The sequence below is a fragment of the Zalophus californianus genome, chromosome 17 (genome assembly GCF_009762305.2).
Source record: "Zalophus californianus isolate mZalCal1 chromosome 17, mZalCal1.pri.v2, whole genome shotgun sequence".
NCBI classification, from domain to species: domain Eukaryota; kingdom Metazoa; phylum Chordata; class Mammalia; order Carnivora; family Otariidae; genus Zalophus; species Zalophus californianus.
This window is the reverse complement of record NC_045611.1, coordinates 51,780,365-51,795,695: the sequence shown is the minus strand read 5'-3', so window position 1 is coordinate 51,795,695 and position 15,331 is coordinate 51,780,365. Positions and strand designations below refer to the sequence as shown.

The following is a 15,331-nucleotide window of genomic DNA, read 5'->3' as shown; positions in this document are numbered from 1 at the left end:
ATTTTACCCCAAGGGATACAGAAAACACGGAAACACATTCAAATACACGAAGAGAGGAAACTGGAAGTGGCCCATAATCCTCCCAGTCTATGCCATTCTCTCAGCTTGTTTTCTATTCAAATTGTTTTGTCTTTTTCTGTTTTGTAACAGATTGCTGTTTTCTCACCGAGTAGCGTGGCATGAAAATCCGTTCGTGTCGTCAGATATTTTCCCACGGTTTTATCTTAAATGCTGTGTCCTAGACCATTGAAAGTGTCCTGTGGTCCCCTGCGTGCCCTTTAGTCAGATGCTAGGTTGTTGCTAACAGGAAACGCAGTGCTACTGTTAACTGCTTTACCAGCTACCTCTTTGTACAAATACATATTTATTCCTTTAACATCCCAGAAGTGGAATTGGCTGCAAGGAAGGATTTGTACTTTGCTAAGGTCTTGGATTCTATTTTTCTGGTTTGGCCTTCGAGAGTGCCATGGATGGTCTAGCCATAAAGCCTGGCCCACGGTGGTCACCTTGTCCCAGACCGTCCCTCCGAGTGCCATCCCGCGGGGCTGGCCTGACCGGGGTCCCTTCTCCCCCTCCTCCTGTTCTCTATGCTTGAAGCCGCTGGAGTTGGAGGGCGTGGACCTGGCCCCTCTGCCCCAGCGGGCTGTAGCCGTGAGACCCGCCGAGTGCTTCAGCCGTGCCCTCTGATGTCCCCACACGGCCCTAACCTGTGCTCTCTCCCTCTGTTTAGACCTGGGGCTCGGCACCCTCAAGGTGCCTAAGGAGGCTGACGAAGGAGGCAGGGCCACCTGTGGGAGCACCAGGAAAGGAAAGCGGCAGCATGCTTCCTCCCAGAACCCGCTTCTGGACTGCAGCCTCTGTGGGAAGGTGTTCAGCAGCGCCAGCTCCCTTAGCAAGCACTACCTGACACACAGCCAGGAGAGGAAGCACGTCTGCAAGATCTGCAACAAGGCCTTCAAGCGCCAGGACCACCTGTATGTAGGAGAGTGGTTAGGGGGCCGGTGGGGAATGGGCGCGCGCTGGTATGTAGGAGAGTGGTTAGGGGGCCGGTGGGGAGTGGGCGCGCTGCTCCTGGATCTCCCTCACACCCCCCACCAGGCCACCCGGCCCGCGCTCGGCAGGGGTCCCCTCCTGCTCCCCAGATGGCTGTGAGCTGTGCGCGGACGCCCCCTCCGTTCTTGTCACACTGCCAGCCCTCTGAGCCACGGGGCTCACTCTGCCGGGGACGGGTCCCTCTGCCCAGCCCCCCCATTCACACCAGGGAGGAAAACGCTGCTTCAGTTGCAGGCAGGACCCTTGAGGGTTTCAAGACACACAAGCGCTCACTCCCAAGGCAATTTTGTCATGCAGGGAATTGGGCTAACACTATAGAGAAATGTTCGGAATCCCTGGCAGGTAGGCGTCCAAGGAGGATGGATCTGTATCTTATGAGGAGTGTGTGTGGGAATAACTCAGGGGGCCTGATTCTGAAATGCCTGGCATTGGAGCATTAACGTATTTTTTAAACTCCTTTTTTTTTAAAACAAAACAAAACAAAACTCTTGATTTAAAAAAAATGAAGCCCATTGTAAGAGTTAGGAGCCAGAATTCCCTTTGTTCTCAGTATTTTGGAAATGATGAGCTTTTCTTGCTAGTGAGGTTGGAAAGGCACACTTTTTTTTCAAACCCAGAGACTTGCCAGTGGAAGATGGCAAGACCTTGCATTTTTATGATGCTCCTAACTAGAAACTGGGTCTCCCGACTCCTCCTCTGCAGCTCCCCTCAGAAGGGCTTTGGAGGGAGGGCTGTACTATTTACTGGAGATAACCCCATGTGCCATGGAGATTAGACTGGCCAGGGTAGGGCTGTTGGGAACCTTAGAGCGGGATTTACTCATTTGTTTATGCCAATGATATGTGGATATAGCTGGAAGTATGACGTAAACGTAGTACATATTCGTATTTACTTAATTGCAGAAATTACAGGAGGCGCATTTGGCTGTTTGCTAGAAAGTTTTTACTGATGGGGCATCTGTAAATTTTTTTTTCCCCGGGGGTAGGTTCCAGGTAGGTGTCTCCTTAGAGGAGTGCTATGGGAAGGCAAAGACTCTTTGGCTAAGGGAAGGGTCGTGCTCCATCCAGTAAGTATCTTCTCGAGTGTATCCTGCAGAACATTGGTCCTCAGGGATGCTAAAAGGGGCTATTTGAATAGATGGTGCTGTGGGCAAGTAAGTTTGAGAGACCTGGGAGGTGAGAGAGACATCTATGTACTGTGTGGCTCTTAAATTTGCTACTCTGAACCTCCAAGGAGCAAAGAGTGTTTTTTTCAAAACTTCCTTGCCAGGTGAGCCCATGTCCTCAGGGAGCAACTCTGGAGGACTGGTGTTCCTTGGGAACTCACTTTGGGAAACGCCAGTCTGCCTTTCTTTGATATTTTTCCCCCCTCCCATAAGGGGTTTGCTGAAAAGTTGGGGAGAGGAGAACCCTTTGTGTTGCTTTGGCCATCGGAGGGGCCGCTTGGGTCTTTCCTCATGGGGGGGGGGCGAGTGTAGCTTCTGACTGGTGACATGGATGCACCACTGCCCCTTGGGGACCCACTTGGGGCCCCACCGTGAGTGGCGGCCAAGGTACCCGCTGACTTGCTCCTCCCGTGTGGCTCCAGGACCGGGCACATGCTCACCCATCAGAAGACCAAGCCGTTCGTGTGCATCGAACAGGGCTGCAGCAAGAGCTACTGTGACTACCGCTCCCTGCGCCGTCACTACGAGGTGCAGCATGGCCTGTGCATCCTCAAGGAGGCCCCCCCGGAAGAGGAGGCCTGCGGGGACTCCCCTCACGCTCCCGAGGCGGCCGGCCAGCCCGCGCCCACTGGCCCACGATCCCTGGCGCCCCCGGAAGCCAGGTCCCCCAGCTCCCTCTTGCCCAACCGAGACCTCCTGCGCTGCATCGTGAGCAGCATCGTCCACCAGAAGATTCCTTCCTCTGTCCCAGCGGCCGCAGGGCCTTCAGACGGTGGAGAGGGGAGGAACGCGGCCTGTCCCTGCGCACCCTCCACCGGGCCCTCCCCCTGCACCCCGGCAGGCATCCCGGCAGCCCCCGGAAACCTGGGCACGGACGTTCCCGAGGAGCCTCGTCCCGCAAGGAAGGAGCCTGCCGCTGCCATGTTCACAGCCGTCCACTCGAGAGCTGTGGAGAACGGTGGCACCGACTCAGCGGAGTCTGAGCCCCTTGTGCTCCCACTGCCGCCCACCCTGGAGGGCTGGCCTGAGGGTGGCCCCCTGCCTGCCTGCCTGCCTCTGTTCCGAGGCCAGACGGTCCCTGCCAGTTCCCAGCCAGCCAGCCACAACTTCCAGTGGCTCCGGAACCTGCCCAGCTGCCCCAAGAGCAAAGGGAACAACGTGTTCATGGTCCACAAGGCCCCGTCAGTGCCGCCCTGGGAGGGCTGTGAGTCAGGCCCGGGGCCCAGCAGCACGTCCCCCGCAGGAGAGCCCTCGCCCAGCTCGGGCACCACCAGTCTGGAGGACACGTCGCCCTTCCCTGCCACACTCCTGAAGGCACCTGGGGAGGCCTCTGGTGACTCCCGATCTGCCGGTGGGGAAGACGACTCGTGGGTTTCCAAGAAAAGCAAGTTTGACTGCGACTCCTTCTCGTGGCAAAACCCAGGGGAGCCGGGCCTCCAGGATGCCCAGAAGCCAAGTGGGCTCCCGTCGGATGCCACGCCGCTCTTCCGGCAGCTCTTTCTGAAGTCCCAGGAGTCTCTGGTGAGCCACGAGCAGATGCAGGTGTTCCAGATGATCACCAAGTCCCAGCGGATCTTCTCCCAGCTCCCCGGGCCTGAGGGCAAGCAGGCCACCCTGAAGCCACTGCCAGGGCCCTGGCCACAGCAGCCCCCGCCGCCAGCACACCCTGTTGACTCTTTCCATGCTGGCCCTGGAAGCCCAGAGCCAGAGGGGTCCCCAGCCCGCAGGAGGAAAATCACACCCGCTTTCCCCCGGGAGGCCTCCCCAGCCAGCACCAGACGGAACTCAAAGGGAGGACCCAAAGTGGCCACCACTCCGCCGTCCCTCACGGCCTCATTGTTGGACCCTCCTGGCAATCCGGACATCTCCTCTCTGGCCAAGCAGCTGAGATCCACAAAAGGGACCTTGGACCTGGGGGACATCTTCTCCCCCGGGGGCCCACGGCAGACCCAGTTAGGTGGGGAGGAGCCCCTCGGAGCCCAGCTCCCAGGGAAGCAGGCCCAGGCGGAGAATGGCATGGCATTGGGGGCCACAAGAGGTGAAAAGAGCCAGGCCTGCACCCGGGGCGGAGGCTACAGGCTCTTCTCAGGCAACCCCAGGTCCCAGCGCTTCTCGGGCTTCCGGAAGGAGAAGGTGAAAATGGATATGGGCTGCACGGCCTCCCCGAGCCAGGTAGCCATGGCCTCCTTCTCGTCGGCCGGGCCTCCAGCAGAGCCGCCCCAGGACTCCAAGTCCAAGCTGACCATATTCAACAGAATCCAGGTACCTGGGCTCTCCCTCACGAGACCTGACACCTGCCGGTGCTCCGGGCCGGAGTCTCATTCGTGACTTGCTCCTGCCTTTATTGGTTGGTCAGGCATTGTGTTTCATCTCAGGGGCTCCTCCGGGACAGGTTTAGAGAGGCGGGAAGGAAGGTTCATAGAGATTGTGGTTCCTCCTGTCACCCCCACCCCCCGAAAGAGCTGAGAATGAGGTCTTTAGAGTTGTCAGAGACGTTTTCTCCTCGAAGCTTTTCCAGCTTGCTTGCTTTTTGCCTTTCACTTCCTTTTGGATTGGCCTCCTTAAATTTTTCAGAGGATATAAAGGTAGAGATCCCGCCTCGGAAATATTTCTGCACGCGATGCTGTCTCTCACCAGGTGGGAGTCACAGTCCGAACACTGGCTGGCACCTGCCGAGTGGTAGTAGCTCAGTCCTTGCAGTTGGCACCGGGTCTGGGCGCAGAGAGGTGGGCTGCTCTTCCTTACCACGGCCCGCGGTCCAGCACCCTTCCCCTCACCCCACAGTTGCCTCTTTTTTTTTTTTTTTTTAACAGCACATGCCGTTTAATTCACCATTTTAAAGAGTATTCTCCAGTGGCGTTCAGTATATTCACAAAGTTGTGCATCTATTACCACTCTTTGCCAGAACATTTTCATCACCCCAAAAAAGAAGTCCCACACCCTGAGTTGTCGGCCCCAATCTCTCCAGCCCTCCTGGCCCCTGGCAACCATGAGTCTATCTTCTGTGTCGATGGATTTGCCCCTTCTGGACATTCCATATAATTGAAATCATACACCACGTGGCCTTCTGTAGTCTGGCTTCTTACACTTAGTGTGGTGTTTTCAAGGTTCGTCCACATTGTGGCACCTGTCAGTGCTTTGCTCCTTTTTATGGCTGAGCAGTGTTCTACTGTATGGTAGTGTCACGTTTTGTTAATCTGTTCATCAGTTGGCAGGCATTTGGCTTGTTCCCACTTTTCAGCCAGTGTGAATAGTACTGCTGTGAATGTTCGTGTACAAGGTTCTATGCAGACATAGGTTTCCATTTCTCTTGGGAAATACTGGAGCGGGGCATTCCTGGGTCATATGGCAATTCTATGTTTAACCATTTGAGGGACTGTGAGACTTTTCCAAAGCAGCCACACCATTTAATGTTCCCACCCACAGTACGGGAGGGCTCCAGCTTCTCCAAATCCTCACCAACACTGCTTGCTCTCCAGGCTTGTTATCCCAGCCACCTTCATGGGTGTGATGTGGTATCACATCGCTGTGCTTTGTATTTGCATTGCCCAGGTGGCTGGTGCTGAGCATCTTTTCATGTGCTTAATGGCCATTTGTAAATCCCCTTGAGTTAAGTGTCTTTCAGATCTTTTGCCCGTTTTTAAATTGGCTGATTAGACTTTTCATCACTGAGCTGTATAGGAGTTCTTTATGTATTATGAATACAACTCTCTTGTCAGGTATGTGACTTGCAGTGATTTTCTCCCATTCCGGGGGTCATCTTCTCACTTTCTTGATGGTATCCTTTAAAGCACGGCAGTTCTGAGTTTTAATGAAGTCAAATTTGTCAGTTCTGTCTTTTCGTTTCAGTGTCATCCAAGGCCCCAGTGCCTCCTCCAGGGTCACAAAGAACTGTACATCTATGCTTTCTTCTCAGAGTCTTACAGTTGTAGCTCTTGCATGCCTCCTTTCCAATATGTTGGCTCAGATGTATTTTCATCTTCAGGGTGGAAATATCTACCGGCTCCCCCATCCGCTGAAGGAGGAGAACGTGGCAGGTGGATGGTAAGTTCAGAAGCCATACCCCGCCCGGCCTGGAGGTGCTCAGCCCCTCCGATTCCTCTGGTGGCTTTTATGTGCTGGGCCTGGGTCACCGAGTTCTGGATGCCTCAGTCCTGAAGAGGTATGCACCCGGCCATGAAGAATTGGGGTATCCTCTCTCCACTTCTTAGGGTTCATCAAGAGTTATCAATGGATCAGACTTAAAAACAAACAAAAACAAAGAAATTAGTGATGGGGACAAAGTCCTATTCTCCCGTTCTTCCCTCCTGCCATGTTTCCCCACAGTAACCAGCAAAATGGGGGCCCTGCAGACTGGGCAGAGCCAAGGAGCACTTATGTCTGCAAGAATTGCAGCCAGATGTTTTATACAGAGAAAGGGCTGAGCAGCCACATGTGTTTCCACAGTGACCAGTGGCCGTCACCTCGAGGGAAGCAGGAGCAGCAGGTGAAGGGGCGCGCGCAGTCGGCTCTGTGCTTTCAGGGTTTCTGGCAGGCTTTCAGGGATTAGGTGACCGGATGTCATTTATCTCAGGATGGAGATGTCCCCCTGGGGGAAGCCTGGGCAGGGGGCCAGTAGTCAGGGCTGTGCGGCTCCCCGGGGTGGGGGCGGGCGGCCGGCACTGCAGGCTGGAGCAGCTCTTCCCCTCTTGCCCACCCGTTAATCTTAAAAAGCCATCAATTCTCTGCATTTAGGTGTTTGGCACAGAGTTTTGCAAGCCATTGAGACAGGTGCTGAGGCCAGAGGGGGACGGGCAGAGTCCCCCAGGAGCTAAGAAGTCCTTGGACAACACGGCTGCAGCCTCTTTGGGGATCCCTGTGCCTGTAGTTCCAGGGAACCAACCCTCTGGGAGCACTGCCAAGGTGGGTGCGGGTCAGGCTGCTTCCTTCCTGCTGCTTCCCCAACCTGCGTAAGGCAGAAGCTGTGGTGGGGGGGGTAGTCCAGACCAAACGTCAGAAAAATATCTGAGTCTCGGAGAGCGTGTTCGTTCAGTCGTTACCATCCTCGGAGCTTCCTGGGTGCCTGCCTGTGGTGGCAGTGCTGCGGACTCTGGTGACCGCGCCCCCTGGGGCTGCCGGTCCAGCAGAGTCAGTAGACCTGTCCCCAGACAGTGGTGCCCCAGTGTGGGCTGGGCCGTGAGGGGGAGCGAAGGGAGCTGAGGGCACCCTGAGGGGGCACCAGGGACACCGCCTGAGGAGGTCAGGGGGGTCTTCCTGGAGGAGGGGTGTGGGAGCTGAGACCTGGAGGAGAGGAGGAGTGAGACTGGCAGAGAGGAGGGGAGATTGCGTGGAGGTGAGAGAGCATTCCAAGTTCAAGTGACCGGTCTCTTCAGCCCGTACTGGAGGATCTCGCTGGACAAGCCCGTGCTCGACTCGGGGATGAGGTGCTCGGATGCCTCTGCTCGTCTCACAGGACCTGCTGCTGCATTTCCTCTGGTCATGCTGTGGCCGTGTCCAGCCCCCACTCTCTCAGGGCCAGGCGGTTTAACAGCTGAAACTGGCCTCACCTGTTCCCAGATTGCCCTGCATCAAGGCCTGTCCTTGAGGGCACGGGTGCATGGGAGGGCTCCAGCGGCTTAGTTAGGCTCTGGGGTCAGGCTCAGGCGCGGGGGGCCCTGCTAGGCTCCCTCTTCTGAGGGCCCCAGGCGTGGTGTCCCTCTGTGTCCGGAGTCCGTTCTCTCTTCCCACTCTCCTGCCATCCTGAAGGCCGAGCCGTGTGGTGGGTGGCCTCGGGCGATCCCCTGAGTCCTGAACTCTTTTCTTTCCCAGGGACAAGAGAAAGACGGGGAAGAGAGAGACAGCAAGGAGAGCAGCCGGCATAGGAAGCGGAAGAAGCGCCCCCAGCCCGAGGCATCGTTCGCCCCTCCTCCACCCTCTTCATTTGGGGAGCCGGGCCTGGGAGGATGCCACCAGAGCTGTCTGCGGTCTCCAGTGTTCCTCGTGGACTGCCTCCTCAAGGGACTGTTCCAGGGCTCTCCTTATACGCCGCCCCCTATGCTCAGCCCCATCCGGGAGGGCTCAGGGCTGTACTTCAACACCCTCTGTTCCACCTCTGCTCATGCCGGTCCCGACAAACTCATCAGCAACATGCTTGGTGAGTGACGCTGGGCATCATTATGGTCTCTCCTCCGCGTGTGGCGGGCCTGCTGGGGGCCAGATCCACTCCCACCTGCTGCATGGGGGCCAGACATTCTCTCCGGCCCGTGGCTGTGCCTGGTGTGTGAGTCCCGCCGCTGTTCGGAGGTATCCCAGCACCCTCTGGGACCGGCAGCCTTCCAGGTGCTTGGAGTTTTACAGCCAGAAAGAAAATACAGAGACTGTTCAGCCTGCCCACCCTTCTGCCTGCCCTTTGAGTAATTTTTAACAGTTTGGCCGGAATAGAATTCATAAACCATATGAATCACCCATTTGAAGTACATGGTATTTCTTTAGTATACTCACAGGGTTGTGCGCCCATCACACCATCTAATTTTAGGCCATTTTTGTCACCCCCGGAGGAAGCACCGTATCCATGCAGTCACACGCACCCCATTGCCCCCATCTCCCCAGCCCTGAGCAACCGCTGATCTGCTTTTGCTATGGATCTGCCCGTTCTAGACATTTTGTATAATTGGAATCCTACAGTGGGTGACGTTTTGTGTTTAGTTTATTCACTTAGCATCCATGTTCATCTACGTGATGGTACATGCCACGGCTTCATGCCTCTTTATGGCCCAATAATATCCCATGGTCTGGACATAGCACATTTTATCTGTCCATTCATCAGTTGGTGAGCGTTTGGGTCATTTCTGTCTTTTGGCTACTGTGAATAATGCCGCTCATGAACATCCATGTACGGGTTTTTGTTGGACATATGTTTTCCATTTCTCTCGCGTATATTCCCAGGACTGCAATTGCTGGATCATAGGGTAGCTCTGGGTTTAACCACTTAAGGAGCTACTGGACCATTTCCAAAATGACGGGCCCATTTTAAATTCCCACCAGTGTCGTATGAAAGTTTCAGCTTCTCCACGTCCCCGTCAACACTTGTGATCTTTCTTCTTATATAACCATCCAAGCATGTGTACAGTGGTTTCAATCTGCATTTCCCTGATGGCTATTGAGACTGAGCATCTTTCCGTGTAGTTACTGTCCATTTGTAATCTTTTCAGATCCTTCTCCCATTTTTTTAATTGAGTTGTTATCTTTTTATTACTCTGTTGTAAAAGTTTCTTATATATTCTGGAATTAAGCCCTTTATCGGATACACGGTTTGCAAATTCTCTCCCATTTTGGGCATGGTCTTTTCATTTTATTTGTGGTCTTGTTTGCAGGACTAAAGTTTTTTTTTTTAATGTTTTATTTATTTATTCATGAGAGTCAGAAAGAGAGAGAGGGGCAGAGGCAGAGGGAGAAGCAGGCTCCCCGCCTAGCAGGGAGCCCGATGCGGGACTTGATCCCAGGACGCTGGGATCATGACCTGAGCTGAAGGCAGACGCTTAACCATCTGAGCCACCCGGGTGCCCCAGGACTAAAGTTTTTAATTTCGATGAAGTCCAATTCATATTCTGTCACTGGTGCTTTCAGTGTTGTATCAAAGGTTTTGCCTGAGCGAAAGTCATGAAGATGTCCTTCTGTGTTTTCTTGTAAGAGTTGTGTCATTTTAAGTCTTAAATTCATGTCTGATCCATTTCAACTTGTATATATTGTGTAGGGTGGGAGTCCAAATTCATTCTTTTGCATGTGGATATCTATTGTTCCAATACCATTTATTGAAAATACTGTTCCTTTCCTTTTGAATTGGCCTGGCGCCCTGTGGAAAGCCAATTGACCATAAATGATTTGAGGTTTTTCTCCCCCCCCCTTTATTTTAAGATTGTATTTATTTGACAGAGACACAGCAAGAAAGGGAACACAAGCAGGGGGAGTGGGAGAGGGAGAAGCAGGCTTCCCACCGAGCAGGGAGCCCGATGCAGGGCTCAATCCCAGGACCCTGGGATCATGACCTGAGCCGAAGGCAGACGCTTAACGACTGAGCCACCCAGGCGCCCTTTTTTCTTTTTTAATACAGACATTTACAGCTATAAATTTCTCTCAGAGCACTGCTTTAGCTGCATTTTACAAGTTTCAATATGTTATATTATTTTCATTTATCTCAAAGTATGTTCTGATTTCTTTGTTCTTTTTTTTTTTTAAAGATTTTATTTGAGAGAGGGTGAGCGAGCATGAGTGGGGGTGGGGAGGGGCAGAGGGAGAGGGAGAAGCAGTCTCATCGCTGAGCAGGGAGCCCAATTCGGGGTTCGATCCCACAACACTGAGATTATGACCTGAGCTGAAGGCAGACACTTAACCAACTGACCCAGCCAGGTGCCTCTGATTTCTTTTTTGATACAGTGATTATTAAGGAGTGTGTCATTTAATTTCCACCTATTTGTGAATTTTCCAAATTGCCTTTTTAAAATTTATTTTTAATTTAATTCTATTGTGGTCAGAGTACATACTTTGTATTAGTTCAGTGCTTTTACATTTTTTGAAGCATTTGTATGGGCTAGAATATGTTCTGTCCTGGAGAATGTTCCATGTGTAATTGAGAAGAATGTATTCTGATGGTGGATGGAATACACTGTAGATATCCGCTATGTGTAGTTAGTTCAAGTATTCTACTTCCTGTTGATCTTCTGCCTAGTCGTCCTATGCATTATTGAAAGTATTTAAATTTCCAAGTTTTTTTTTTAATTTATTTATTTGAGAGAGAGAGTGCGCACATGCATGCTTAGAGGGGTGGGCAGAAGGAGAGGGAGAGAGAGTCCCAAGCACACTCCACATCGAGCATGGAGGCCGACTCAGGGCTCGACCCCACAGCCCCAAGATCACCACCCGAGCCGAAACCAAGAGTCATTTGCTCAATGGACTGTGCCACCCGAGCGCCCCTCCAACTATTATTTTTTAATTGTTCATTTTATCCTTCTGTCATTTGTTGCATTGTGTATTTAGGGACTCCGTTTTAGGTGCATTATGTTTATATAATTGCCGTATTTTCTTGATGGCTTGACCTTTTACCATTATGGTATGATATCATTTATCATTATTACAATAATTTTGTTATTTTCTTGAGTAATATTTTTTGTTTTAAAGCCTAATTTGCAGGGGCACCTGTGTGGCTCAGTCGGTTAATCATCCAACTCTTGTTTTCGGCTCAGGTCATGATCCCAGGATCCTGAGCTCTCCCGGCGTTGGGCTCCACACTCAGATGTCTGCTGGAGATTCTCTCTCTCCCTCTCCCCCTCCTCCCACTCTCTTTCTTTCTCTCTCTCTAAAATAAATAAATCTCTAAAAAACAATAGAGTCGAATTTGCCTGACATTAGTATAGCCATTTCATGTCTTTTACGGTTGTTGTTTGCTTGGTATGGTTTTCCCTGTTCTTTTTTTTTTTTTTTTTAAAGATTTTATTTATTTATTTGAGAGAGAGAATGAGAGATAGAGAGCACGAGAGGGAAGAGGGTCAGAGGGAGAAGCAGACTCCCTGCTGAGCAGGGAGCCTGATGTGGGACTCGATCCCGGGACTCCAGGATCATGACCTGAGCCGAAGGCAGTCGCCTAACCAACTGAGCCACCCAGGCGCCCGGTTTTTCCTGTTCTTTTACCTTCACCCTGTTTGTGTCTTTGAAAATAAAGCAGGTCTCCTACAGGCAGCGTCAATTGGGTCATATTTTTTTATCCAGTCTGACAAACTGCCTTTTGGTTGGTCTGTTTAAGCATTCTCTTTTAATGTTCCAGTGACGTAGTTGCATTTATATCTGCCATTTTGCTTTTTATTTTCTATATGTCTCATGGCATTTTCTCCTTCTGTTCTTCCTTGTCTGCTTTCTTTTGTATTGAGTATTTTCTTGTACAACACATCCCTTCCTTTAATTAATTTTTCACTTTCTCTTAGTCATTTCTTAGGAGTTGCTCTAGGACTTAAAACATACATCTTAATTTATCAGAGTGTGTTCAGTTGTGTATTAATTTAATAAAGTGTAGGAACATTGCTATCTAATTCTGTTTCTTCTAACCCTTTTGCTATTATTGTTACATATATGCATGTAACAGTGTTTTATATATATATATATGTAGATAATAGAAACCCAGAAGCATACTGTCATAATTATTACTTTATATAATTTTATGTTATATAAAAAAGAATAAAGGAAAACAGGCATTATTTATAGAGTTTGTTATAGTACCCTTCTCATTAACCATTACTGATAACTTCATTTATTCCTGTGGATTCGAGTTACTGTCTGGGCTGTTATTTCTTTACTCTAATGCAACTCCTTTGTGCTCTTTTTGCCACATATAGTGTATTTCTATATTTTATAGGCCCACAATACATACTGTTTTATACAATTGTTTTTTAAGTCAATAAGAAATACGTGATCATAATTTTATAATTACCCATATAGTTACCTTTACCAGCACGCTTTGTTTCTTTGTTTTGATTCACATTACTATCTCGTGTCATTTGCTTTCAGTCTAAAGAACTTTCTTAGTTGTCTCTTATCAGTATGGAGATATAATTTACATAAAACTTACCCTTTAAAGCATGTAATACAGTGGGTTTTATCACATTCACAGAACTGGGCAACCATTCCTACCATCAAGTTTCAGACATTGTCATCACCCCCAAAAGAAGCCCCACACTCATTTGCAGCCACTCCTGTCCCTGTCCCCCAACGCCAGCCGTAGGTAACCTCTAGTTTACTCTCTGTCTCTATAGATTTGGCTAATCTGGACATTCCATATACATGTATTCCTGCAATGTGTGGTCTTTTGTGACCGTCTCCTAGCATGATGTTTTTAGGTTTCACCTATGTTGCAGTATGTGTCAGTATTCCATTCCTTTTTATGACTGAATGATATTCCACTTTTACTTTTTCTTTTTTAAAAAGATTTATTTATTTTAGAGAGAGAGAGTGGGGGGAAGGGCAAAGGGAGAGGGAGAGAGAATCTCAAGCAGACCCCCTACTGAATATGGAGCCCGACGCGGGGCTCGATCCCACAACCCTGAGGTCATGACCTGAGCTGAAACCAAGAATCAGACACTCAGCCAACTGAGCCACCCGGGTGCCCTTCCACCTTTACTATTTCTTATAAGACAGATCTAATAGCAACAAATCTCAATTTTTATTTATCTGAGAATGACTTTATTTCACAGTTATTTTTGAAAAGTAATTTGCTGGATATGATTCCTGGTTGACAGTTTTTTACTTTCAACAACTTGAGTATGTTATCCTTCTGCCTTGTGACCTCCATTGTTTCTGACAAGAAGTCGGCTGTTAATCTTACTGGGGCGCTCTTGCATGAAACAAGTTGTTTTTCTCTTTTTACTTTCAGGATCTTCGTCTTTGCCTTTCAACATTTTGCCTATGATGGATGTGTCTAGATGTAGAGCTCTTTGTGTTTGTTCTGTTTGGAGTTTATAGAGTTTCCTGGATTATATCGTTTGTTTGTTTTACCAAATTTGGGAGGATTTCAGCTCTTGTATCAATGCCATGATACTTTACGTGTTTTTTCGTCCCTTTCTTCTCTCTTTCTGGTACTCTCATTACAAGTATTTTGCTGCACTTAATGATGTCTCTCATTTCCCTGAGGCTCACAACATTTTTCTCCATTCTTTTTTCTCTTCTTTAGATTACATAATCTCCATTGATCTATCTTCAGATTTGCTGATCATTTCTCCTGCCAACTGAAATCTGCTGTTGAGCCTCATCTTGGTTATTGTGATATATATATATATATATATATATATATATTTTTTTTTTTTTTTTTTGACAGAGACACAGCGAGAGAGGGAACACAAGCGGGGGGAGTGGGAGAGGGAGAAGCAGGCTTCCCGTGGAGCAGGGAGCCCGATGCAGGGCTCGATCCCAGGACCCTGGGATCATGACCTGAGCTGAATGCAGACGCTTAACGACTGAGCCACCCAGGGGCCCCTATTGTGATTTTTTTTTGAAGAGTTATTTCTTTTGGTGGGGGGGGAGTCAGAGGGAGAGAGACAATCTCAAGCAGGCTCCCCACTGAGCACAGAGCCCCATGCGGGGCTCAATCTCATGACCTTGAGATCATGACCTGAGCCGAAATCAAGAGTCGGACTCTTAACTGACTGAGCCACCCAGGCGCCCTGGTTCTTGTACTTTCTTTTAACCCCAGAATTTCCATTTGATTCTTTTTTAAAATCTTCTGTCTCTTAATGGTATTGTCTTTGATGAGAAATCATCTTATCTCCCTTTAATTCTTTAAGCATGGATACTGCAGGGAGAGGGGGTCCATCTCCTTGGATGCACCTGCCTAGAGTAGGGCACTCCAGGTAGAGCTTGTTACATGGAGCTGTGGGTTGGGTGGGTGACAGGCAGATGCCACAGACTCTCACTGTTCTTACCAATATTTGGTCATTTTCTTAAATGAGTATTTTCTTTTTTTTTAAGATTATTTATTTATTTATTTGACAGAGATATAGCGAGAGAGGGAACACAAGCGGGGGAAGTGGGAGAGGGAGAAGCAGGCTTACCGCTGAGCAGGGAGCCCGATGCGGGGCTCAATCCCAGGACCCTGGGATCATGACCCGAGCCGAAGGCAGACACTTAACAACTGAGCCACCCAGGTGTCCCTTAAATAGTATTCTCTAAAATGCTGTATGCCTTTGGGACAACTTCCAGAGACTTTAACTTACTCTTTTTTAAAAATAATTTTTATCAGTTAATTTGTTGTCTTGCTTAGTTCCTTACTCTGCTTTTTAGAAGTCCAATCCCTCCGTGCAATCTTTTTTTTTTTAATTGTGTGTTATCAGGGCACCTGGGTGGCACGGTCAGTTGAGTGACCACTTCTTGGTTTCAGCTCAGGTCATGATTTCAGGGTTGTGAGATCGGGCCCCACATCAGGCTCCATGCTCAGCACCAAGTCTGCTTAGGTTACTCTCTCTCCATCTTCTTCTGCCCCTCTCCCCTGCCTCTCTCTCTCAAATAAATAAATCTTTTTTTTAAAAATTGTGTTTTATCATAAGTTAACATGAGTCCCCCTTAAATGAGTAAGTATGCAGTACATCATTGTTGATT

The 15,331-nt window shown here is 49.6% G+C and overlaps 1 protein-coding gene across 6 annotated transcripts in view; it reads left to right on the top strand.

The window, feature by feature from the left end:
- ZNF541 (zinc finger protein 541) overlaps positions 1-15,331 on the top strand; it is a 43,503-nt gene that overhangs the window by 13,743 nt on the left and 14,429 nt on the right. For 5 of the 6 annotated variants that reach the window (XM_027617201.2, XM_027617204.2, XM_027617199.2 and 2 more), the window contains 6 exons: positions 731-974; positions 2,641-4,480; positions 6,204-6,262; positions 6,545-6,704; positions 6,953-7,120; positions 8,027-8,351. In XM_027617201.2, the coding sequence (XP_027473002.2) occupies positions 731-974; positions 2,641-4,480; positions 6,204-6,262; positions 6,545-6,704; positions 6,953-7,120; positions 8,027-8,351 (2,796 nt within the window). The remainder of the gene's footprint in view (positions 1-730; positions 975-2,640; positions 4,481-6,203; positions 6,263-6,544; positions 6,705-6,952; positions 7,121-8,026; positions 8,352-15,331) is intronic. The other variant, XM_027617203.2, reaches the window with a different exon arrangement.